Below are 27,313 nucleotides of genomic sequence, written 5' to 3'. Positions count from 1 at the left end.
CCAGTGACCTGGATTACTGTTTCCAATCTCAGGGACATGAATCGCTGCCTTTCCTTCCTCCCCTACCATACCTGCCTCCTCAAGCCAGCATCTTCTGGCTCATGTTGCTCCACTACTTCTGCATGGAGGTGACTCCACTATTGGGTGACCCCTCAGCTGTGCCACTCTCGCTCCTGGATGCTCTTGTTGCTCACTGAAAATGACTTCAAGTTTTAAGTGTCCCAATCTACTCTTCTTCTGCCTCTGACTTCACTGAGAAAGGCAGACATCTGGTTTGCTTGCCCTAAAGCTCACACCTCCACCACAATTAGCTGTGGGTGCCAGGGGAAACTGGAGTTGGAGAGAAAACAAAAAAGTGAGGTGGTCCGCCTAAGGAGGTTCTATGGACATAACTGGTTAATTTATTGGTTAATTGGTTGATTTATTGTCTTTTCACTTTATTTCCTTTAACAGAAGACCAAGAGCTGAATGAGGCATATCAAAGACAAGTACTGAATGTCTTGTATAGCTTATAGACCAAGAGAGCTTTACTCCTCTTAAACTCATTTGCCATTGTTCACTCTTCCTTTTGGATCCTCAATTACCAATTGGGCTGTGCACTGCAGGCTGCAACAGCTGACACTTGGCACATTTACTGGTGTCCACAGAGGCTCAGCACTTCAGCTTGGGTTTCATGTCCCACATTTGCTGTGACACCGTGCAGCATTCTTCTGTTATGTGCACTATACCAAGGACCCTGTGGTCCGTGCCTGGACCCTGCAAACAGTCTGGGACTCCTCTTTAAGGCAAGTGATAGAATGACAATAAGGAGGATTAAAAAAAAAAAAAAAAGGTAAAAGTCCAGTACAGTCTTTGCAGTTCTTTAAGAGCTTTTCACAGATTTCAAAACACGTAAGAAATATGCTTTGTAGGCACATAAAGTTTCAAGACCAGACTCAGGATTTTTTTTTTTTTAATATTGACCACCTCCTGCTGGACTCCTCATGTCTGATTCATTGTGAAGACAAAGGTACTCAGTATATATTTGAATGGAAGTTAAATGACATTTTTTGCTGTTGTGATATTGCCTTATTTGCTTTTCTGGGGAAGAGAGCATTTGAGTGCTTATCTTGTGCATAGAGCTAAAGTTTACTGGGGGGAATGTGCAACTCAGACTGTTTTAGAATGAATACAAAGTCCAGGAGACACCAGAATAGAAGGTGCTATTTGGACACATTCTCTCCTGTGATTTGCACACCAAACTTTTAACTACCGAACGCAATTTGAATAATCCAGAATGTTCTTGTTAGAGTTGAAGATGGCTTATCTTGCAACATCGTTATTTTTGCTCCTCCCTTGTGTCCAGTTAACATGCCACTGTACAGTGAAGAAGGCTGCTGCCCACTTGACCGTAACTCTGACTGGGCAAACAGCCCAGATTGCTCTGACTGCAGCAAAAAACTCAAGGTAGGACCTTCCTGAAGAGCAGTATTGGCATTTAAGGGCTTTATGACTGACTAAGCTGACATTTAAAAATGAAAACCAAGAAAGAGCTCAGTGCTGCTGAGCTAAAGGCACATGAAGTACTGTCTCTACTCCATCACCAGAATAGGCAGGGCTTTACTTGCAGTGATATAGGAGATCCCGGCTTCTCTCACTTACAAATGCTTTTTTAAACACCCTTGCTTTTTACAAAACAGTCGATTGGAAAGTACCCATTTTAATGGATAGCATTCTGTACCATCATATAAAAATCACCTCGATGACTTTGAAATAGCTAAAGCATAAAAGATTTGTAGAGTGAAGAAACATGTTTATTAAACCAAACTGATAGAACTGGGGAAAGCAGGCTCAGGCCCCACCACTAGTCTTCAAGTTTTTCTAGATGCCGGAGTTAAAAGTGTAAGTATTTCTGAGTGTTTTGTGTTTCTAAGCCTAAGGTAAGAAGTAAGTTGTGTTTGTTTCCCTGTTAGCTTCTCTGTTTCTGACTATCCCTAATCTAATAAAAAAACCCCTTAGCTGTCCTACCAACTTCCTTTGTCTTTAGCCTTATGCCATCACAGCAACAAGAGCACAACTGTGGTACTAGAAGGGTAAAACAGTATCTCTGACACATTAAAAATTGTACACTGACCTATACGCTCTACCAGGTCATTAAAAAACAAGACCCCTCCTACTTGACCTCACATAGTTTTGGTTTTTTAATTGATGTTATCAAATGACTGTGTATTATGATACACTCTACCATCAGAGAACAAAACCCAAACTACTTACTTTCTTACCAGCTGATTTTGCTTTTCCTTTTTGTTGGAACCATTACACAGATCTGGAGAATACAGCAAGGCACAGCTTTTCATGAAGGTGGGTATGAGAAGCTGTGAATCAATCCAAAGCCCTTCCTTCTCACATGAGCAACTACTTCAAGAACATCAAGCGATTGAGACTGGAGATGAAGATATGGTATATACGGGATAGGATGGCAACAATTCAACATATATTTAAAAAAGGTCTCCTGGGAGACAATCAGTATAGAGAACTGGCTAGCAGAACAAGGGCATATGGGTATAGCTAAAGCTATGGATGAGCTGTTAAACTATACAACACAGTTTGCCCAGGCCAGTGGGAAAATCTGAGATAACGAGGTTACAGTGCCCTTGTATGTGTTAGTTGGCTAGTAAACAGGACATTGTGATTAGCAAAACAAAAAGCAACTGAGAACCACCTGTGTCAACAAAGGAAGGGAGTAAGAGGTGAGATCAACATTTAAGCAAAGCCAATAATGAGCTTAGTTTTTGCAATATGTATGAGCTAATTATAAAGCATATATTAAGCTGTTAGCAGTGATCAATAAACGAAGCTTGCTGATTCTCATATTGAGTGTTACTCTCTTCCCTCGTCACGACAAATGAGGAAGATAACCTTTGAATAGGATGGAAGTTATTCATTTAGAGATCTCTTTACTACTTTATAGATTTTCTGCTTTGCTGCCTTTCTTACAAAATTATTGCACTGTATTTAATAATTTTCTAGCATGCTAAGCTCAAGATTTCAGCCAACATAGATCATGAGAGGGGCATAATTTCTAAAATCATAATTTTTCTAAAGCTTTACATGACTATTTCAGAGGTTTTTAGGCAGCACTCTAGATGTACGCTGGTTTAAGAGATACATTTCTGTCCATTCTGTAGAGAGCAAATAATTTGCCAATACATGTGTGTACACTGTAACTATTACAAACACCCATTCAAATGTGCCCTAATACATTTACCAAGAACCATGCTAATCACTATGAAAGCATGAAGAGATATGGGCATATTTATCTAATGTCACTGGGATGGGGTGCCAGTAGTTTACTACTGTGGAATTATAGTTGCAAAACAATTCATAATACAATAGCTGTTTCTTTGTTGATATCATCTGATGCACCTGTGCTCCTCCAAAGCCAGTGTTTTTCCTCATAATCTTTTCCAGTGGAATTGCATTTATGACACGACCTGTTCCACCAAGTAACTCCATAGTATTCATTGTTTGTATGAAAAATATCTGAAATATTCTATACACTGTCAACACCTAAGTAATCTTAATTCCAGTGGTTTTAAATAGTGTTTCATCACAAACAGAGAGTTTGGATTTACTGCAAAGTGAAATACAGTCAAGAAGTACACTGGCAAAAGAACTTTTGTCCTTTTTATGATCTTCCTGGGCCACAGAGAACAGAAATAAGCAGAGAGTACTTACAACAGAAAATTTCCATTTATCTTTTAAATGGTTCAGCATTTTCAAACTATGCCAAAGGGAATAAATACTCAGTCAGTAATTTACTTTAACAACAATGACATTGCACAAAATCATCAAAAAAGTGCTGTTATTTACTGTCAGTATGGTCAGATGGCTCAGAGAGTAGAAGGAGCCTTACAATAGTTCCTTCAGATTTCCAATAATAAACAGCTCTAGAGCTGTTAATCATTTATCTCTACAAAGGAATTCAATGCAAGAAAGACTAATTTTTATGCCATAAATCCTTAACGGATTTTTTTTTGTGTCAGATACTCCTAAAGACCTCATGGTTCCCCTGTAAATTTTAAAGAATTCTGTGGAATCCACTTAGGACTTAATCACTGCACCTTCAGTAACGAAGAAATACAAAATCACGTGACAGATTAAAAAGGTCAAAATAAGGGTTTATATTTATCAAAAGCAACATAATAATAAGGTTACTTGGAAAGGCACATCTGATCTGCCACTTCAACTTAAGCTCTTATCAGGAAGAGTTCTGAAGGGAAAACAAAAGATGAAACAAACCGAACGAAAAATAAATTGAAATGGTGATGTTGAAAAAGACTACTCGTGATATCCTGCTATCCTACCCTTGTCTGGATTAACATTATGCTTTATTACTGTTAGCAGTTTATATAACCTGATTCTTACCAAATCTCAAAGACTTAATCCAAGGTACAGTTAAGCAGTCTTAAATCCCTACAAGAAATGGATGTGTTTTGGTTTTTTTTTGTTTACGAGTGCTCAGACTAACATCATCATTTTACTAAAACTTTCGTATATATATATACTAACTCTCAATATTTAAAAAACTCTCCACACACACACACACACACAAGAAACCCCAAAACCCCAGAAAACAAACAAACAACAGAAAATAAATCACCCCCCCCAATATAATAAAAAAGCATTCAAAAATAAAATCTCTTTCATAATATAATTTGGCTTGCCAGTGCAAGTAAGACTGGAATAAAATTACATTTCTGAGTATGCACTCAAAAAATGAAGAGCTCTGAATTCAAATGTCAGTTCTTTCCAGAGGTCTTCTTTTGGTTTGGGCATAACATTACAAACGTGTTTCGTATCAGCTGCAAGAAAGAAGCCGTACTAGTATCTTGTTTTCTTCCAGAAAAGCAGTGCTTTAGGGAGGATTCCAATGACAGCCCAGATGAGATGCTTGCTCCTGAGATGCAGCAGGAAGACTGCATGATTTTGTGCCATATGGGTAGGATGAAAATATCCATGTTTTACAAGATGACAGAACATTGCCTTGAAGGAGTCTTCTTGAGAGAGCAACAACTAACTGACAGATAATATTAGAAGGACCCAGTATGAGGAACAGAATTGTGAGAAAGACTTTTTTTTTAAGTGGCATTTTAAAAGTAGTGGTTAGGAACGCCCAAACTAGATACCTACAGAGTCCTATCAGTTTTATGGTGTTGCCAATTACAACTGCCTGCTGAGAGTGCACAGAGAGACCAAGAAGAGTTGTATATTTTATAAAAGGTTATTTTTCCAAGAGCTACTGACTCAGAGGGAATCATTCATTAGTCACGAACACCTCTGGAGAAAGTTCACAGAAAACAGTACAGTGAAGGAAACCAATAGTAAATACACACAAAAGTCAGCACAAACGAATTTGAGATACTGCTTTCTACTTTATGGACTTACTGTGTCTATGCTTTTTACACTGTCCTGAAAAAATACCTAAAGAAATTCAAATCCACAAATCCTTTACCACAACGCTTCTCTCTATCCTCTCACCTTCTTCCAGCCACCATCCCAAGAAAGATGTGTTGAAGAAAATAAATACATTTAGAAACCCAAAGACAGGCACTTGAGCCTTTTTCTGTTTTGTCCTTTCCACACCCTGTAACCCTTTCTTTGCTATTCTCATTTATTCTTGGAGTTTCCCAAGCCTCAAGCTCTTACTTAACTGGTTGCACTTTTTTTTCCTCCTAGACAATTACCTCTTATTAATAATGCTCTTTCAAAACGGCCAGGCAAATTCAAATCTCCGGCACAGTTTTACCATCCAGTCACCTCTCACGTAATCCAGTAGTTTGATTTCAAAAGGAAGTGTAAGCTATCAGTTCTTCATACTTTCTCCTTCCAATGGAGTGTATGCATATAGGAAAAAAATTTCTTCTTCCATAACACTATTCTTAGGTTTTGCTAGAAAGGAAGTGAAGTACATTGTAAGTGGTTTTAATATTGATTTTGTTCCAGAAGAAAACTAATAGAAAAATCTAGATGCTTGAAAGTTACAGTACTGAGTGCTACAGAAAAATCCTGAACAATACAGGTGCTTGGGGATTTCTCACTCTTAAATCCCTATCTCCAGTATGGGCAGTCTGTTGTCAAAAGCATGTTTTCTGACAGATACCAGTCTACACTGAAAAATCCACACGTGACATAATAAAAGCGATCCTTATCACATATACCACCCCAAAGTGTTACACTCTTTCTTGATGTAACTTCAGCGATGCTACAAAGAGGTTATATAAAGGTTTACATATAAACAGTTGCCAAGTGAGGAAGTATGAGAATTCTTTTTCCAAAAGTGGCCAGAGCCATCATAATGTGTTTTAAGATACAAGTTTGACTCTCCTTCAGAAGCAGCAGATAAATCTTTGATGAATGTTTGACAGTTGAAGCAGAACATAGAAGAATGCAGCTCCTTCCATCTGAATCCTAAAAGGAACAAACAGCTTTTGAAAAAGCTCTGAAAGAGAGTGTATAGACAAACCAATTCAGGGGTTTCAGGCTGTGAATTCTAAGGCTCTAGCTCCTGCAAGCTCAGAGTGAGGCACTGAAGTCCCCAGAGTGGGGCCAATTTTCAAAAACAATAAGAAGGTTGAACAATATCCCATTACTCTTCCATCAGTTCAGCATTTTAGGCAGTCACCCCTACAAAGCTTTGCATAAAACCCAGACCACTAACATTGCAAGGAATGGTAAAGGAAAGGAAATCCAAGACAAGAAGGATAATTTTGTCAATTACAGTTCCTTTAGTAATTGGTACAGTGTAGTAACATCAACCAAAATAAATACAATTATTTGTACATAATACAAAAATATAACCCTTCATAAATTTTATATTGTGCTAGGAATTATGCATTGAGCTTAAGCAATGATATATAACATTTTCTCTTAAATAATATGGACAGGTATACTTAGCCAAATGAATGTAATAACATTTTCTCAAATTTGAAGACAAACACATAAAGAGCAGTTTATTAGTTCAGTGTATCCATATATGACATCTTAGCTAGGATTTGAGAGCAACCCAAGTCTTTCAAGTTTTCCCCTTGCCACTGTTCTCTATCCATAGCACAGTAGTTCTATAACCAAATGGTGAATTCAATTTTTGATAGTAGCATTTATTAGCAGATACAGAAGAGTATTATTCAGACAACCAGCTTAAGGCACCATGGTTTCCACAACTGACACATGACATTACTGGAAAAAAGAATTTTAAAGGCAGCTATGAGTGTTTAACTATAGTACTACAATGAACAACAATCTATTCTTGACAACACACTTTGTTGACTAGTGTGGCTTTTGTTCTCTAAAAAGAGTAGTAAAGTATATGATTTTAACATTAATACAATCTGAAGAATGCATAAACTCTTTGCACAAAAAAAATAATTCTCCCTTCATCCCTCCATTTTAAAATGTAAAAAATTCCAACCATCACCCTTGTAAGACAATTCTTTTACAGACTTTTTGGAAATTCAGTTTCATTATATAGTAGAAGTCCACTAAATCATCTCCATTATCCTTTAAAAGAAAGTATATCTAACTGCTGATAACTGCTGTCCCATTTCCCTCTCCCCCAATTCTGTACTGAATCTATCAACTCTGCAATCACCAGCACTGGTGGACAATTTATTTAAATGAAATCAAGTTTCTCCTGGAGTCCTAAAGAACAAACACAAGTCCTTGACTTCCTTAAGACCTCTTGACCTCTTCCCTAGCAATAGCCCATGACACTGGCTAAAATTTAAAACAATATGAAGTGAAACTATCATCCTGACAGCACCTGCCACAAAGACCCAAACAGCTACCTTGTCAAAACTCTCTTAAACCTCAAGAGTGAAAAGTAGGATTCAAATAGAATCACAGAATCAACTGGGTTGGAAAAGACCTCCGAGATATCAAGTCCAACCCTTGATCCAACACTGCTGTGGTTACTAGACCATGGCACTAAGTGCCACATCCAGTTTCATCTTAAAAATCTCCAGGGACAGTGAATCCACCACCTCCCTGGGCAGCCCATTCCAATGCCTGATTACCCTCTCTGTAAAAAATTTCTTCCTAATATCGAACTTAAATTTTCCCTGGCAGACCTTAAGACCATACTAGGATAGGACCGTAATAGGATAGAATAGGATAGGACAAGGAATAAATTCATTAAATTTCACTACAGAAATTGTGCATTCCATACTGTACATGGTAGTTCAAAAAACCACAGCCGAGACACATTCACAGAATCATTTAGAATTTCAGAATATGTTTCAGACACATCACAGGCAGATGTCAAAAGACTATGGTCGTGACAAAGTCACTGCAGCTTACTCGCTTCCATTCCATTTATCAGAGAAAAACAAGAGTAGATTTGGCATCACACATTACATACTTGGAGAAATATTTTCCAAATTACTATCAATTCTGATAGTACTCCCTCCATTTACCTATCACAGAATAGTCAGGGTTGGAAGGGAGCTTCTGAGATCTAGTCAAATCCCCATCTGTATTCCTGCATTTCAGAATAGCACTGTCTGCAACTACTTGTAATAAATAACGAATATCCACTACAGTGTTGACGTATTATGCAATGAATCCCCAACGGTTTTCATTTGTGTACTTGTCTACTTGGTCAGCCAAAACTTTGGCTCTTACCTGCACTTAGTGCAGAGCATTAGTGAGATTTTTCTGTGCCTTACAATAATGCCAGCCTTGAAGTCAGACATTTTATTGACAGTGCAGAGAAAGACCTCAAGATTTTCCCCATTTTCTCATAACAAATACCAGCAGCATATAAAATGCAGATTTGCCTCTCGCTACCTATTTTCCCTTGAGGCCCAATGAGCAGAAATCTTGTTATACTGTTCCTGCATCTTTTGTCCCTGAACTTTTACAGTTTATCGACTTTCACATTCATTTCCTGAAATTAAGTGAAACACCCCCCAGAAGTAAACTACACAGGTCATGTGCTATCATATGTACAAGCAACTATGAAAAATTATAGCTCAGATTCCAGTAACATAATGAGCAACAGTGATTTCCTCCATTTCAAATAAACTTAAAATAAATAATTTCAATTAAAGCAAGAGTTTAAACTATGACAGCAATGTAGTATATAAAAAATAAGTCCTATAGAGACTTAATCTTGCTATTGTTACCTGATCATATCTAACCACAGGAAATTTCTGACTCAATCAACAGCAAAATTTCCTAAGCTAAAATCCAGATCTAAGAATGACATAAAACAGAAAAGAAGCTGGAATAACATTCTCTATGTTAAAAACAGACATTCTTCATTAACTGAACTATCCATACCCTAGGTTTACAATTAACTTTGGTCATGTTCTGAATATACTCCACTTTCTGAACAACTGGCAACTTTAGGATACAGAATTTATCTGTAAGGACCTATTACAGCCTTCTAGTCCTTTTGCATGACTGGGTTAATGTTGAATTAACCAAAGAAAACTGAAATCATCTTGTATGATTGGTTTCAATCTCAGTTACCTAACAGACATATGACAAAAAAGCACCTATGAAAGCAGTGCAAATGTAAAGGCTCCAGGACAGGGAAAGAAAATAAGAAAAAGAAGTTCAAACAAACAAACAAATAAAAAACTGTATTGGTTTTCTCAGTGGTTGTTTACTATTTTCCTTCTGGCAGATGAAAGAAGTTATCTTCTTTGAGTTTAAGATGTTCTGCTAAATCTAGCTGTCTTTTTGCTTCTTCAATGTCTTCCTGAATTGCTGAAATGAGTGCCTCTGAAAAAGATAAGAATATGGGTATTTAAAAGTTGGTCTGAATTTTGAACACAGTATCAAGTGAAAACATGGGGTACCACAAAATATCAAAAAACAATCACAGAAGTAGAATATAATTATGAGGTCTAAAGGCAGAGTTCTTTGGGTTTTCAAACATGACAGAGTTGCATTTTTATTTGTTACAAGCACTACTCTCTTGCTTTTCCAAAAGACTTTAGCAGTTCTGTTTCAATACTAATAGTATTGAAATACTACCAGTATTGAAATACTACTGCATTTTAAAAGAGAAATGAACACATTCAACTGATGCTTCTATAACAAGTCCTTGATTTTAAATTACTCCACAGACAAGTGACTGAAAAATAGTTTTCTAGTGGAAGATGTGGGGGTATGGTTTTGGGTTTTTTAGATAATGAAAACGTTTTACTGAAATTTCAAAGGTTAATAGATAAAATATCTCATAATAGAAGGAAAGACAGGGAAGACATAGAACTTGCATGAGTAAGACATAAAAGAGATTAGTTCGAGGGAGACCTTCAATACTGACCTAAGGAATCAAAGTTTTTTTCCGGTCGAATATATCCAACTATGACTATACTAAGAATTTCTCCATAAAAGTCTTCCTTGAAGGTGTGGATAATATGTGTTTCCTAAAGGAAGAGAAATAAGTGGGCATTTATTATGAACTTAAGAGTTTCTTTCCCTCTCTGTAAGCATGTAGACCTAATATCCATCATTCAAATTTTCCTCAACAGAGAACAACAAAAGGGACGTTTAGTTTAGAAGGTACAATGGAAGATTAAAACACTAGGGCTTTAGTTTATGTCATGAAGAAGAATTGCATTTTGCATGAAATTTAAAAAAAACTACTCACTTAAAAAGTATTCTGAGAGCCAAAAGGGAAAAAAAAAAAACAAACCAGAGAGACGTTACTCAGGAGAAATGCTTCACCACTTCTCAGAGGTAATATTTCCAAGGCAGGAAATCCCAAACAAAGCTTAATGTTTCATCATCAAGTTGATGCATCCAAATAACTATGAAGATTTTGATTGAAGCAGTTGGCTTAAGGTGACCTTTTACAACTAGCTCACATTGGAATTTAATGATAAAATTCAAGAACACAGTTCCACCTTACACTCAAAAACATTTTTGTTCACATCTGCCTCTTCAAAATAGGCTGACCCGTAGTATATACCAGCAGAGCTATCATATGGGAAGCTTTGAACTACTTGCTCAGGAAACTTATCTGCAAAAATTTTTAAAAGTATACATTTGCCTAAGACAAACACTTAATAGCAGAGATTCACGCCCAAACAAAATTGTTTTCAATAAATAAAACAGAGCTCTGCAAGACTCAGGGAAAGCACCAGCACCTGATAGCAAGAAAATCACAGCTCGAGATTTTAACTTCTTCATCCTATTATTACACACCTTCAAATATTTATTCTGTATATAAAGCCACACCACCTCATGTTTGGATTCCATAATTTAAGAGAAGTATTAATAAAAAAATCATTAAAAATTAAGATCTCTTATTTGAAAAGCAGATACACTGCAGAAAACTATAGATTATTAGTATGTTGCAGCTCATGCTAGGGCTCTCATAAGCGGTAAATTCAATGCATTTATCAGCAACTCGAGCAACCATCATTTCAAGTAGTGTTATACTTTTATTTTAGAAATAATTAAGAAATGGTGGAATAGAAAGAAGAAAATAAATTTTAATCACCTACATGTCTATACTCGGGGGATAGAGAGAGTATATTCTTTATAGAATATAAATATGATATAGATACCAAATGCATTTCTAAGAGCAAATTCCTAGATCTCATTCATGAATTAAATTCTGCTTATCTTATTAAAATTCAACATCTGGCTCGTGTTACAATAAAAATCCCACACAAAGCAAAATTCTTACCACTGATTTCTTAGTATTCCTATAGAAAGGGTTCCATCCTATGCTCAAAACCATTTTATGTACATCTCCATTTCCAACACAGGCCCATCCATAGTATATACCAGTAGAGATATCAGGTGGAAAGCTTTCAACCACTTGCTCAGAAAAGTTAGCTGCAAAAATTTTAGAAAGTGTAAAATGGGAGTGAATGTGTAAGTCAAGGACATAACAGGATCTTCAAATACTGAAAAGCCAAACCCTGCCTACGTACTACTTATAAATGTAACACTGGCATTCACGAGAATAATGCAACATGCCATTTGGTAAAGTATAAAACAGCTTCATAAAATTCAGTCCCTGTGGCAATACCAGAGGTATTACATCTATCTCGCATTGGCCTCTTTAGCCACCAGCGCGCCTGTAGCAAATGTGGGTAGAGTCCTTCCCAAATCCTCATTCGCGAAGCCCAGCCATGATGATGACATCTTTTACACATGCTGTATTTTACAGTTCACTTTCTCTTCTTCAATAATAATTAATAAATATGCCATATATCCAGTCAGGATGCATTTCACCTTTAGGATAACTATCATAGCTTTAATATTGTGAAAGATGAATTAAAAAAACTAAGTTTCTTCTGCACTATAAAGTAGCATCCTAGAACTATTTACTTGTTAGTAAAATACTTACCTATGAAATAAAATATGCAGGAATAAATGCGATTATTATTTAACCACTTGTCAATTTTGTACGAGTTGCCTTTTGGAGACATCTGTGGATTTCTGTGATTTTCTTTGAAAACTACAAAATTATAGCAAAATGAAATTCCCCTCTGATTGAATTTAACATTCTCTCAAAATTAATATCCTACTTCTATTTACCAAGTGGGTAAATGTCTTCATGCAAGATATGAAGTTGATTTAAAATATACATTTACTACATTTTTATCAAAGCTAAAAAACAATGACCCCCCCTTCCCTGTTCCACAGTACCAACGCGGCATTTATAAGCAATCAAGGGAAAAACGTGAAATCTTGTCAGAAATTCAGCACCACGAGAATGGTCTCGTAGAGTTTCACAGCTGTTACAATTAGTGCAATATGACTGCTGACTTCAGTGGCTGTTTAAGGCATTCAGACAACTGGGAAAGATAAGGAATAGGCAAATATATTCGCTGTAGGCGAAGCCCACCTACTCGGTTTTAACCTCTGCTTTATTCCCCCTGAACTTTTCTCTTTAAAGCGATTCCCAATACCTACTCCCTTTCTTGTTCTGAGATCTATCAGAACGGTGCCATAGCACCGTGCATGTGATCACTTATCCACATCCTGTAGACCATCATGACTAGACAGAGATCGTTCAGAGAAACCTCTTAACAGACCGAGGGGCGGGGAATAACACAAAAGGAGAACGCAAGACTCTAAGCAATGCAGGAGGGAAAAAAAGCCTCAGGAAAAGGCTGACACGGCACAAGGCAGGGCTGTTTTCGGGAAGCCAAGTCATGACAATAAGGCAGCAGTGCAGGGCAGCCGGGCGGCTCCTGGGCTGAGGCGAGCTAAGTCACGGCGCTCCCGCACCCCGACGGGCAGGAGCACGGTGCGGATGCGGGTCCGGCTGCGCTCGGGGCCCGACAGGGACCGGCTACAGAACCCCCGGCCTGGGCTCTCGCCGGCGGGAGCGCTCCCGGGGCTCCGTGCGGACCCCCCGCCAGGCCCAGCCGAGCCAGGCGGACACCCCTCCCGTGCCCTTCCCGGGAGGTGCCGCCCCCGCCCCGCTCACCGGTGGGGATGCCCAACTCCTTGGAGCCTCTGCCGAAGCCCTTCACCACCTCCCCGCGGCAGAAGTACGGCAGGTGCCTCATGGCGCAGGGCAGAGCCGCCAGCCCACCGCCGCCGCACCGCTCCGCCGCCACCCCTTCGCACACGGCGCTACCAACCGCAGGGGAGGATGGGGCGGGGCGCTCTTGCTCTCTATCCATACGGCTCTCCGGCGGGGCCTGCCCGCCCTCCGGAATGGGCCCGTCCGCCCCGCATGCCCAGTGCGCTGTATCCGGCGCCCGGAAGGCGGTCTCGGGCGGAGCGCGAGTGCCGGCGCTGTGGAGGGCGGCGGGCGCGGTCCCGTGTTCGGTAACAGCCGTGGCCTTCGCTCCTGCCCGCGGGACTCTCACGCTCCGCGCCCCTGGGACAGCAGGGCCCGGTCCCTCCTGCGGCTTCGTGCCATGGAAACTGAGCAGTGGCAGCTGTGACTGTGCTGCACCAGCTGCCACATCCTGACCCTCTCATCTGAAAGGCTGCGCGTCGCACCCAGGGCCCACGCGATAAGGATCGCCGCTCCCTTGGTAACTCTGGGTTTGCCTTTTCGTTTAGAAAAGGCCAAATGCTTCAGTGCACAGCAGACATTTGTGAAGACTCTGAGAGCAGAACTTTTTGTTATATGGTAGTAACCAACTGTAGTTGCTTGTTTAAGAAAAAAAAGGGTCAAACTGAAACAAAACCAAAAACTCCAAACATTTTTACTCACCTCTGATTTACCATCATGCTCACATTCCTTTTCTGTCATTATCACCGGTAGTGCAGGGATCTCCTTTGGACAAAAAAGCACCAAGACAGAAGTGCTCTTCCTGTGTTCACTCTATATAACTTAAAGAAAAATGAAGGGTAACAGAGCATTTCCCTTCCTTCAATTCCTGTCTCCAGTTGTTCTTTTATCTTTTTATGTTGATAAAGCTCTTTAATGTATTTAGGTGATTAAAACTCTTTCCTATGGCCCTCATCTGGCTCAAATAAATTTGAGATTCTCTAAGTTCAAAATAGTATTAAGTGTGAAAAATGTCTATAATCTTTGTAAATTACAGAGCAGCTAGCCTGCCACCAGACGGTCTGTTTGTATCAGTGATACATAAGGCCTTTTGAGTTCTAGTGTCTCATTCAGCACCGCTGTTCTGCACATAAGCATATTTGTGTTTAAACGCATAAGTATCTAGAAACACCATCAAAATCCCTGAAATGAATTTGCAGTCTTTTCCCCCTTATAGAACACAGTTGCTGATTTCACCAGTTTGATACAGGTTTCATTTGCGAAGCCTAGCCATGATGACAAGAATATTTCAGAACTTCCTTCTAATTTGGTTAGCTATTTTTTAATGGGGAAAAGCTTGTAAACATCTATGACTTGTGCTAGTATTTAATTGCATTCCAAGTAAATAACTTTTGCAAAACGGGACCTGTTCTGAGAAACTGACTTATATGTCATACTTATAAAACACTGACTGTTACCGCTTCATGGAAGCTGAGGTCACAAGCTATTTTAGATAAGAAGGCAAAAACAAATTTTAAAAGTGATTGTACCTTAAACTTAACTTCTTCAGTTTCTTTTATCTCAATTCCCCACCATCTTTTTTAGGCAAATGTTTAAATTCATTACTTCAGTAGCTTTTGAGTAGCTTTGACCGACTTAGAGAAGCACCATATATGTAGCTGTTACTGAATAACAGTGGTGGTAGAATATATGTAAGGAGGAAAAAGTGGAAGAGAAAGATATCCTGAGCATGTACTACCAGATCTATTCTGTTCTGCTGTCTCTGAGCATGTAGAAAATACCGTTACAAAAAGTGTTTTAAGTGGTATTTCATAACGGAAGTGTCTTGAATATTAAGTCCAAATCTTGAAGTCATTGCCTAGTTGCTTAACTAATGACAGACCATTAACTGCTGACAGTGTGACCCCATGGCCACTAGTTTAATTCAGCCGAAGTAGAAGAAACAAAAGCAAAAAAACCTTATTTTCCAAAACTTGTTTCTTCCTGATAGTAACGAATAATGCAGCAGGTTCGTATTTAAGGACATACATATTTGTGTTCTTTCCTCTTCTCCCCACGCCTTTTTTTTTTTTTTTTTTTGGAACGAATCCATCTTTTTAGAACAAATGTTGATGTTCTTGTGACATCCACAAGATGGCATGCGTGGAATTCTTTTTCAGCGTCTCTAGGTTTGGGCAAAAGGTTTACAACCTTAGTCACCAAGAAGACCTTGAGAAATACTAAGTCGAGGAACTATTTGTTTAAGAACTACATGGTTACTTAATTTCACAGAAGTCTAAACGACGATTTCTCTCTCATTCTGTCAAATAGTTGAAACATTTTTAATTTTTATCAGTTTTCATGATGGGGAGCTGTGATCCAGCTACATTAGTCCCCCTTGATACTACGTCCTTGTTTTTCTTTTGTTATTAATTATATATAGTTCATATTGGAGAGGGGGGATCTTGAACGAGTAGAATTTAGTTAACTAAAATTTAGAGTACTTAATTCTGCTAAAGTTTAGTGGAGTTAGTAGACATGTTTCCTCCAAAAGCGTCATCAAATTTTAGTGATGAGCATGTCTGCTGGCATTGTCAGTCAACAGAAGAACAGTTTGATAGTTCCTACTCGCAGTGAGAAAACTCGTGCTATTTCAGGCAGCTAGGGAGGAACTTCTGTTCCCTGTTTATACTACTGTACCTACAGTTTTTGTTGTTAGTGGAAGGCATTTATATTTTTTTCCTAGGATGTATATACAGCCATAGAAACCAGAATAAAGAAAGCAGAGCATGTGTTATGTTTAGGGCCTGTGTCAGGGTACCTGATTGAATATAAGCTTTGCGGACTCATCATACTAACCAATATTTATTGCACTGCAGAACATACTCTGTTCCTGTTGGTTTGCAGTAAAACGTAAGACTTGTATCGCATCACAACCCTGGGCCAGAGTCCCGTCTCCTGCTCACATGCTGTGAAAGCCTGCATTTTTATGCAGGGCTTAAGGTGAGAGCAGGAATATCCTGTTTCCTCCAGGTGATAAGGAAAAATAGCAAAACCATATCTGTTGGATACTGGGATATTCTAGCCAGACTGGAAATTCTGGTTACACTAGGCTCAGTGAAATATTCAGGAGATGACTCAGAGAAAAAAATGCCATGTAGTAAAACTAGTAGCATTTTATCCAGCTCCTTGGAAGTTTCCATTCCCAGAGTGACAAAACTCTCATTGATTCAGGAGTTCAATTCAAGGACACTCTGGCAATCCTTAATATTAGTGTGCTGAAACCAGGTGATGAAATAAAGATATGTACTAAACAGTCATGTAAGAATGTCTAACAAATACCTGCTTTGAAAGTATTTTTTCTGTATTTTAGTCTGGAATAGGAAACCAGAGAAGTTAATTTTTTCTTCTTTTTTCTTTTCTTTTTTTTTTTCCTTTTTCTTTATTATTTTTAACAGTCTGAAGTTTTGTTCTAGTTAAATAGACCTAGGTATTTCTCTGAGGAGAAATACCTGAACTTTAATGTAATGGCTACCCAAGACTGCATTAGATTACAGTGAAGCAACAGGTATGATTAATGTCTGCATAATAAGGCATAGGTGATATTATCTACTGAACATCTTCTGGTAATGACCAATCATTCTAGCAACTACCATTTGTATGGTACTAAACTATGTATGAGAGACAAAACTTGTTTGATTACTATTGGTTCAATTCAGATATTGCAGAAATATAACATAAAGGCATAAAGCTTCATGCTTTTTGAAAGTTTATATCCATGTGTTCAAAAGTTCCTTCAGCCTTTGAATCACTATTTCTCTCTCTACTGCCTTTTCTCCACACTAAACCCTCAACTAGCTTCTTAAAAATGCATAGCATTGCTTTCAACTAGCTTCCCCTTTTCTCTGCACAGCATTGTATTGTGCCATGTGAACCTGCTTCATGTTTAGTGCTCAAAATTCTCAAAATTTTAATCCTGCTGAAGAACCCAAGCTTTGCTTTTTTTTTTTTTAACAATGTCTTTAAATGCATTTTAAATCCCTCCCTAATTTTCCTTTTTCCAAAAATAGTTTAATAGATGTCTTAGATTAAATAACTGTGACCTAACTAGCTCTAATTAAGTTGGATCATAATGATGGTCCTTTGAATGTCAGGTGTGTATCACACATATTTTTTTTCCAGCTACAGCTGGCCCAGATCAAAATGTTTGTAACCAGTCAATCCCATATTATAAAAGCAATTTAAACCTTTGACTTAAATTCTAAGTTGCTACAAAAGGAAAGATACAACATAGCCTGATTAATGTTTGGCACAATCTTCAGGAGAATCCTACCAACAGAGGCTTTGGTAGCACAAGAAAAGTAATACAGGGCAAGGCATCTCAGGCAATTTATTACCTTGAAGATAACTAAATGAGATTCTCATATGTTTGAGAGTCTCTGTTCCAAAATACCTTGAATTTCTCAACAATCAACACAGATTGCTACCAGGAATCCCACAATGAAATGTAGAAGAACAAGACTGGGGATCTCAGTGACATACATTAGGAGATGTTTACTGTATTGTCATGACGTGTGCAATGCCTTGCAGGTGGAAAGATGTTAGACAACTTGGAGTTCCTGTCAAGCTATTTCTGAACAGTATTCCTGTAGAAATGGTGTGTAAGCAGTAACCAGGTGTTACAGGAAGTAGTTAACTGAGATCTGTTAAGAAAGCCACAAACAATGGGACAGATTTTTCAGCTCATTAAATTGAAGAAATATCAGAAATAACTTCATTTCAGATTTTGGTGAGTATGCATAATTTCTGTTTCTGGTAAATTGGAAAGCAAACAAAAATTATATACCAAAATATTTTCTGACCTAGAACTTAATACTACTGGGCTCTTAATTTCTGCTCTTCATTGGGAAGAATAGAAGGCAGAGATGCTAAAGGTAAGAAATCTGTCAAAAGGAAGAGCCTCTTAGATGTGCATAAGCTTAAATGGGAATGAGTACAGAGCTAAAAGGAGCAGATATTTGATGTTTATGAAACTTCATGAGTTTGGGAAGACTTTACAAGAGAAAGTAAACCAGTTTGTCAAAACAGTTGTCTTTACTGCAAGATGACATGAAGAATAAAAAATTGAACCAGTGACCACTGAATTAATTCATGGAAATGCTGTGAATAACAGTACCCTCTCAAAACCACAAGAGATGTATTGCCCCAGTGGGGGCAATAAATTTGCTTTTTTGTGTCCAGAAATAACCTGGATAGGCCCTCACCTTATTCTCTTTGCAGAAAGCTGAAAAGGTTTTGTTAGTGTTCAGCCTACATAGGACAAAGCCTTTTTACACATACAGTAACATCAGAAAGAGTAGAAGATGAAAGTTATTGTCCTAGTGACTGACATTGCAGAGAAGAGGCAATGAAGGAAATAGCTGTAATGTTTTTCCCTACATGCTGATTACCAGTTTTTAAGATAATTTTCTTTTTCCTTCCCTGGGCTTGCTTTTCCAGCCTTGATCACACAGTAAGCAATGACTGAGCAAATAAGAAAGATTCTGGTGAAAATATCTCATTGCTAAAAGGAGCCTGTAGTTTGTAATACTCCTGCTGTCACCAATATATGATGCTGGTTCCAAAGCGTGCCTGCGTTTGTGACAGCACTGAAATCTATATAAGGCAACCACTCTTACATTTAGCAATCTTCTTTCTGTTACCTACTGAAGAAATAGGAGGTGATTGTCCCGCTCTGCTCTGCACAGGTGTGGCCTCACCTTGAACAGTGTGCAGTTTTGGTCACCCCAATGTAAGAAAGATATTAAGCTCTTAGAGAGTGTCCAAAGGAGGGCAATAAAGGTGGTGAAGGGCCTTAAGGGGAAGCCGTATGAGGAGCAGCTGAGGTCACTTGGTCTGTTCAGCTGGAGAAGAGACTGAGCGGAGATCTCACTGCAGTCACAACTTCCTTGTGAGGGGAAGAGGAGGGGCAGGCACTGATCTCTTCTCTGTGGTGACCAGTGACAGGACGCGAGGGAATGGCCTGAAGTTGTGTCAGGGGAGGTTTAGGTTGGATATTAGAAAAACGGTTCTTCACCCAGAGGGTGTTTGGGCACTGGAACAGACTCCCCAGGGAAATGGTCACGGCACCAAGCCTGACAGAGTTCAAGGAGCATTTGGATGATACTCTTGGGCACATGCTGTGACTCTTCATGATTGTCCTGTGCAGGGCTAAGGGTTGGACTTGATGATCCTTGTGGGTCCCTTCCAACTCAGCATATTCTGTGGTTCTGTGAAATAGCCCTAACCATCACTCGTGTCTGCCACTGCAAAGAGATCCTTCTCCATACATGCTATTTGACCACAACCTTGTGTTTTCTGAACAGAGGAAATATTTGCACAACAATGAAGGTAAGTGTTAGCCATAATTTCCACAGTTGATTTTCAGGCTACATTCCATATGCTGTGCACACATCCTGGTAATCCTGCAAGCAGCCTGTGCCAGACGCATCAGTGCTGTGAGTAGAATGGTTGCTCTGCGTCAGCTTCCCAAAAATTGCCTCACTATGGACAGACTGCAGTCGCTTGCCCTTGCCAGTAAGCATGGCTGGGTGCTGCCCTAACCATTTGCTTAGTCAAACTAAAGCTATGAATACAAAAGACATGTACAAAGAAGAATCCCAGAAGCAATACAAGACTTGCTCTGAATAATGCAGCTGGTATGTTTGTTGCTAAATTAATGACATCATGGAAGCACTGCGTGCTACTTCTTCAATTCTCTCAGTTAAGCTGCACCCATCAGAAATGAAAAACTTGTTTTTCTCATGGGGAATTATAATTGAAAATCACTCCTCCCCCCCACCCTCCCCCAAAAACCCAATAAAAAAAGTCCCAAACCAAACCAAATAAAACTAAACAAAACCCCAAACCTCAAGACTGTTTTAGGGCATCTCCTATTCCACTTACTTTTTGAGGGGTATCCTGAGCTGCAGAGGTTCAAAACAGCTTATCTAACTCCCTACTGGGTTCATGTGGAGATGTTCTAACTAGTTTTTCTACATTATTAATATCCCTACCTCCTGCACTTGGATTGCGCATTTTGCCCCACACTATTTACCTTGGCAAAGAAATAGCAGTGGGAACCCATAATTTATGCTACAAAACAGGTTGAGCAGAAGATTCAGTAGAGCCTGCTTTACCTTACAGAACTAATTATCTCCCAAACTCAGCATTTTTCACAGCCATCATCACTGTAGTATCAGACAGGTTTAATAAAAAGAATCATATATCCCTTTGTTGCCTAAAAAAATAAACCAGAGATTCATGACTGTTGTCAGTCCTGTACTTGGCACTTGTACTTTGCAACCAGAATGTACTAACGTGGAATAAATATTTTGAGATATTGCAAAATATTTACTTATGAGTGAAAAAGAGCATCATATTCTGGGGTGGTTTGAATGATCTTCCACTTCCTTCTTTGACAGAAGAGAAGAAACAGTCTTTTTAGTTTTCAGATTGATATTTTCTCACATCAGACTAGTGAATTCAACTGTAACTAACTGTCTCTAGAGATAAGAGGGTGACACAAAAGCATTCAAACTGTTTTGTCTGATATAGAGAGTATAAAAAACCCTAAGTAAACAAAGATTTTCTTCTTTTAAGGAGAAATCAAGCCATGGAAGAGAATCTGTACAAACATCTGTTTTGAACTGCATATTTTTATGCCAAATATTTAATAAATTTTTACAGCCTGTAAACCAGAATATAGGTTTCTAAACCTGTTGCCTTTTGGAAGAACATAGAATCATATAATAATTTGGGTTGAAAGGGATCTTAAAGATCCTCTAGTTCCAACACCCCCATTATGGGCAGAGACACCTTCCACTAGACCAGGTTACTCAGAGCCCCATCCAACCTGGCACTGAATACTTCCACAGATGGAGCACCCACAACTTCTCTGGGCTACCTCTTCCAGCACCTCACCAGCCTCACAGTAAAGAATTTCTTTCTTAGTTTGAATATATATTAACAATTTAAAGCCATTACCCCCTGTCCTATCACTACATATCCATGTTAAAAGTCACCCTCCCCCTTTTTTATAATCCCCCTTTAGGACCTGGAAGGCTGCTATAAGGTCTCCGCAGAGCCTTCTCTTCTCCAGTCTGATCAACACCAACTCTCTCAGCTTATTCATAGGAAAGGTGCTGCAGCCCTTTGATCACCTTAGTGGCTGTCCCCTGGATCTGCTCCAACAAGTCCATGTCTTTATGTTGGGGACCCCAGAGCTGGACACAGCACTCCAGGTGGGGTCTCATAACAGCAGAGTAGAGGGGCAGAATCACCTCCCTCAATCTGCTGACCTCACTGCTTTTGATGTAGCCCAGAATAGAGTTGGAATTTCTCATGAGCAAACACACCCAAGTCCTCCTCAAGGCTGCTCTCATTCCATTCTCCTCCCGGCCTGTATTTGTGCTTGGGATTGCCCTGATCCAAGTGCAGCACCTTGGACTTGGCCTGGTTGAACTTCATGAGGTTTGTGCAGGCCCACCTCTCAAGCCTCTTTAAGCCATCTCTCTGGATGGCATCCTTTCCCTCCAGTGTGGTGACCACACCACAAGCTTCGTGTTGTCAGGAAACTTGCTAACCTAATACCAAATGACCTAGCAGTTTGATATATTTGGAAAAATCTTTGAGAAGAGGCTGTGAAATAACATAACATTAGCAAATAGAGTTATACTTTTTCTAGCCTTCCGGTTCACCACACTGCCCTGTTCCTGGCAGCTCACTCTCCACATCACTCCTCAATAGACAACTCATAATCCTCCAGAATGTCAAATTTAGAAACAAAGGAACAAACAAGGAAACTCCATCAAGCTTGGTGCTGTGACCATTTCCCTGGCGAGCATGTTCCAGTATGCAACCACCACATCGGACAAAGAACCTTTTTCATAATATCTAACCTAAACCTCCCCTGACACAGACTCATTCTGTTTTCTATGGTTCTATCACTGTTCACCACAGAGGAGAGATCAGTGCCTGCCCCTCTGCTTTACCTTGTGAGGAGGCCATAGACTGCTATGAGGTTTCCCCTCAGTCTCCTCTAGGCTGAACACACCAAGTGACCTCAGCTGCTCCTCATACAGCTTCTCTTCAAGGCCCTTCACCATCTTCATTGCCCTCCTGCAGATGCTCTCTAAAAGCTTAATATCTTTCCTATATTGTGGTGCCCAAAACTGCACACAATGTTCAAGGTGAGGCCGCCCCAGTGCAGAGCAGAGCGGGACAATCCCCTCCCTTGACTAGCTGGTGATGCTTTGCCTGATGCCCCCCAGGACACGGTTGGCCCTCCTGGCTGCCAGGGCACTGCTGACTCATATTCCTTGCCATCAGCCAGGACCAGGTCCCTTTCTGTGGGGCTAGTCTGCAGGCTCTCATTCCCCGGTGTGTCCACCCATCCAGTGTTGCCCCATTCCAGGTGCAGAATCTGACACTTGCCCTTGTTAAAATTCATATGGTTGGTGATTGCCCAGTCCTCTGATTTGTCAAGTTGTCCATATATATGTTTGCCAGGAATATGGATTATATTAAGTTCTAACTCATAAAAAAAAACCTAAGTGATTTTTATTCAGAAATCCCAAAGTTAAGGTAAATATTTCCTGTGCATTATTTGGTATTATATCTAGTGATTTTTATTCAATCAACTCTTGGTCCTGAACCAATTTCTGAAGAATCATGTCTGATACAGAAAAGGTCCTTTAATGTGTACTTGCTTTATTAGCAAATCCTGAGAATGTTCAGCAATAACCAGTATGATTAACATCTGCTACTTCATTTTATGCCCCTTCACAATTAGAACGTGCAATATTTTGCTGTGGTAGGAATGACTATTTTTTTAATCTTTTTGACTTCTAACATAGGAGAGAGTTTCTTTCTTTTTGTGAGAACACCAGAGTAGTTTCCCAGAATAGTCTAGCAATACATTACACTTCTTCATACAGAAGGCTGCAGCACTATGCCAGAGAAGCAAAATTGTCAACTCTGGACTTCACTCTGAGCTTTAAGTGAATACGTTTTGGGCCCAGACCATAAATTGTCTTGAACATATCTTGAAATATTAGTCAGAAGGTAGCTGCAAGAAGCAAAGGCTGCAAAAGATTTGGACTGTCATGTCAATGACGGCAGCAATGCAATCTCTACATCTATGCAGAATATTTAATCAATAAACCTAAAAACACTTAACAGAAGAAATAATTGCCCTAGCTATTTAATTCAGAAACCATAGATACCAGAAAATCTGTACATCAAGTCCTCTTTCTTCTCAGTTTGTATTAGAAACACATTTTTGCAAAGGCACATTTTCAAGTTACAATATTAGAAAAACTTCATATTTACTTAAGTGCAGCTTTTCAGATTGAGATAACCTCTGTTTATTTGCCATTCTTTTCTAACTTAGCACTGGAAAATAACAGACTACAGGTCTTCTCACACAACAGCTTTTTTACATCAGATTATTGAGAGAATGGTGATTTGCTTGAATGATTTTCTCTGCTGTATCCATTTATATCACTACAGCTTGCTGGTGTCTGCTTGAATAGAGATTTTTAGCATTGCACTTGCTTATAATCTTCATTTTCCTTACTTTAGACAACATGGGGAAGAACGTGCTGTCTCAGAGTACAGGATGGTTTCTTTGATGGTAAATCAAAACTAAGTTCATTGATTTCCAGGCTGTTTTAAACCCTTCTGGTGAACACCATGCTAAGACACAGCTAGCAGCCAATCAACAGATTAAACAACTTTAAGAGTAAACAGAATGTCAAATAAATTGATTAAATGAAGATATTTGAGCCACAAGGCTTTTGTACTGGACAACAGTCTCTTCAAGGATACAGTTCAAATCCTCATATGTAGATCTTGAAGGAAAAATGGTTTTCTTCAGGGTGGCAACAATCTGACTTCCTAGCTGAGCTACAGAGATGATTTTTAAGTATGTGCCAGCAAACAAAGAATATTTGGTTATAATATTTTTCCCTACTAAACCTTTTTACATTATAGTGCAAAATTCTGAATTTTGCTTGCAAGTCAGGTTTGTTTGTTTCTTTGTGTGTTTGTTCATTTTACATAAATACACCCCTTTTTATATAGAGTTGTTTCGCAGTTTCAATAGGTTGCCAGCAGCAAAAGATCCCTCTGAACTTCTTACAAGGAAACTGGTATGCTATTTTTCAACAGTTCCATTCTTTCATTCTTTTGAGGACTGAAAAGCTTTTAAACTGTTGTGGACTTAGTATTGATAACAAGAAATTAAACTCTTTCTTTCTGACAAGCTTCTTACCTGTAACTCATCATCAAGAGAAAAATACTTCCTGCTTTTTTAATTGTTTCATTTTTTAAAATCTGCCATAAAACACCACCACCTATAAACACTACATGATAAGACAAGGCTTAGAAATAGAAGGACCAATGGAAAAAAAATCAAAGAGATCCAGCAGAAATTTTGTCCCTCAGGAAGGTATAATGGAGCTGCTGGGAAAAAAACCTATAAGAAATGTGCTTTTTCTTTTTCATATTGGCTTGTATGGGGCTGTGCTTTGGATTTGTGCTGGAGACAGTGTTGATAAGTCAGGGATGCTTTCATTACTGCTGAGCAGCACTTACACAGTGTCAAGACCTTTTCTGCTCCTCACCACACGAGTGATTGGGCTAGGGATGCACAATGATGATTTAGATGAGGGGATTGAGTCCACCATCAGCAAATTTGCAGATGACACTAAGTTGGGGGGGAGTGTCGATCAGCTGGAAGGCAGGAGGGCTCTGCAGAGGGACCTGGACAGGCTGGAGAGTTGGGCTGATTCCATAGGATGAGGTTCAACAAGGCCAAGTGCCGGGTCCTGCACTTTGGCCACAACAACCCCATGCAGTGCTACAGGCTGGGTGGCTGGAGAGCAGCCAGGCAGAAAGGGACCTGGGAGTTTGGGTTGAAAGGAAGCTGAACATGAACCAGCAGTGTGCCCAGGTGGCCAAGAAGGCCAATGGCATCCTGGCCTGGATCAGGAACAGTGCGACCAGCAGATCCAAGGAAGTGATTCTTCCCCTGTACTCAGCGCTGGTGAGGCCACACCTGGAGTGCTGTGTCCAGTTCTGGGCCCCTCAGTTCAAAAAGAATATTGAGGGGCTGGAGCAGGTCCAGAGAAGAGCAACGAGGCTGGTGAAGGGACTGGAGCACAAGTCCTATGAGGAGAGGCTGAGGGAGCTGGGGTTGTTTAGTCTGGAGAAGAGGAGGCTCAGGGGAGACCTCATCACTCTCTACAACTCCCTGAAAAGATGTTGTAGCCAGGTGGGGGTTGGTCTCTTCTCCCAGGCAACCAGCAGTAGGACAAGAGGGCATGGTCTTAAGCTCTGCCAGGGGAGGTTTAGGTTAGATATTAGGAATAAATTCTTTACAGAGAGGGTAATCAGGCGTTAGAATGGGCTGCCCAGGGAGGTGGTGGATTCTCCATCCCTGGAGGTTTTTAAGATGGAACTGGATGTGGCACTTAGTGCCATGGTCTAGTAACCACGGCGGTGTTGGATCAAGGGTTGGACTTGATGGTCTCAGAGGTCCCTTCCAAGCTGGCTGATTCTATGATTCTATGAGTTGGAAGGGGACACAGCTGAGACAGATGAATGCAATTGACTCAAGAGATATCCCAGATCATATGGCATCATGCTTAGCCTAGAAGCAAGGAAAAGAGAATGAATGTTTGGAGTGATGGCATTTGATTTTCTCAAGTCACCATTAGGCATGATGGGGACCTGCTTTCCTGGGGATGCCTGCCGATGGGAAGGAGGGAATGAATTCCTGGTTTTGTTTTGCTTGTATGCACAGTTTTTGCTTTACCTATTAAACTGTCCTTATCTCAACCCACAAGTTTTCTCACTTTTACCCTTCTGATCCTCTCACCCATCTTGCTGTGAGGAAGTAAGCAAGCAGCTGCATGGGAGCTGATTCCCAGCTGGGGTAAAACCACGACAAGAAGAAACTTGGTTTATCCTGCATACTTGAGATTACTTTATTAATTGATATGTAAGTGAAACTACATGTTTATCAGACTGTACTAAGGAAACATACTAAGTATTCTTGACCTAGAAAGTATGAAACTGTTTAAAGGTATCATGTGTGAAGAAGAAACTTAAGAAATTCTCCAAAGAGACATCAATTTTATAGGCAGTCTTAAAATCTTAGGGAACCTCTTGTTCAGCATCTGTCTGTGACAGACATGAGACACTCAAACCTGAATGAAATGTTTACATAAGACCCAGATTTAAACTTAGGGGAAAAAAAAAAAGGTGTGGTGAATTGCAGAATGTAAATTGACTAGTCTGTAGTTAGGACCCCACATGTACCCTCCAGGGCAGAAAAATAATGGACTATGTGACCAAACCACTAAATCTTGGAAGCATAAAGAAACAAAACAGATTTGGAAACTTAAGTCTGCAAAATCAACAGGACGAGTTTGGAAAGGGCACTGTGAAAGACTGTATAAGGTACAGTAGAATACATAACCCAGCAATATCCATCTTTTTGATAAAATTGCTCCATTTCCATAGTAGAAAAGAACTCCTACAGAAGTACTGGAAAATTCATGTGTTCAGATTTCATACTATTGTGCAGTTTCTCAGGAATCACATATATGGTGTATATGTATGGAGACTGATTGCCCAGAGGGACAGACATTCTGTTGCCAGCAGAGCAAATTTTGTTAAAAAAAAAAATCCTTAAAATTGAAATCCTTTTGAAAAATTTTCAGCTTATGCCAGCAGAGCAACCCTGCTATAAAACAGGAACCCACAATAACAGATAAGATACAGGGAAAGTCTAACTGAAAGAAA

At 39.5% G+C, this 27,313-nt stretch overlaps 2 protein-coding genes across 6 annotated transcripts in view; one reads left to right on the top strand and one right to left on the bottom strand.

Moving 5' to 3' along the window:
• Window positions 1-9,599: 9,599 nt before the first annotated feature.
• RFK (riboflavin kinase) lies at window positions 9,600-13,894 on the bottom strand. Its single transcript, XM_027722350.2, is given in 5 exon segments — window positions 9,600-9,768; window positions 10,316-10,418; window positions 11,687-11,838; window positions 13,445-13,652; window positions 13,654-13,894. Coding segments are annotated over 5 exon segments (624 nt in total). The 5' UTR covers window positions 13,699-13,894; the 3' UTR covers window positions 9,600-9,652.
• Window positions 13,767-27,313, top strand: part of GCNT1 (glucosaminyl (N-acetyl) transferase 1) — a 41,265-nt gene continuing 27,718 nt past the window's right edge. For all 5 annotated transcript variants that reach the window (XR_005566287.1, XR_005566286.1, XM_039388816.1 and 2 more), the window contains exon 1: window positions 13,767-14,003. The gene's annotated coding sequence lies outside the window, so the exon portion shown is untranslated. The remainder of the gene's footprint in view (window positions 14,004-27,313) is intronic.

Source organism: Pipra filicauda, unplaced genomic scaffold, assembly GCF_003945595.2.
Source record: "Pipra filicauda isolate LSUMZ 115617 unplaced genomic scaffold, ASM394559v2 scaffold68_size4259465_pilon, whole genome shotgun sequence".
In the NCBI taxonomy this organism is placed as follows: Eukaryota; Metazoa; Chordata; class Aves; order Passeriformes; family Pipridae; genus Pipra; species Pipra filicauda.
The sequence above is the reverse complement of the archived record's forward strand: the minus strand, read 5'-3'. Positions and strand labels throughout refer to the sequence as shown.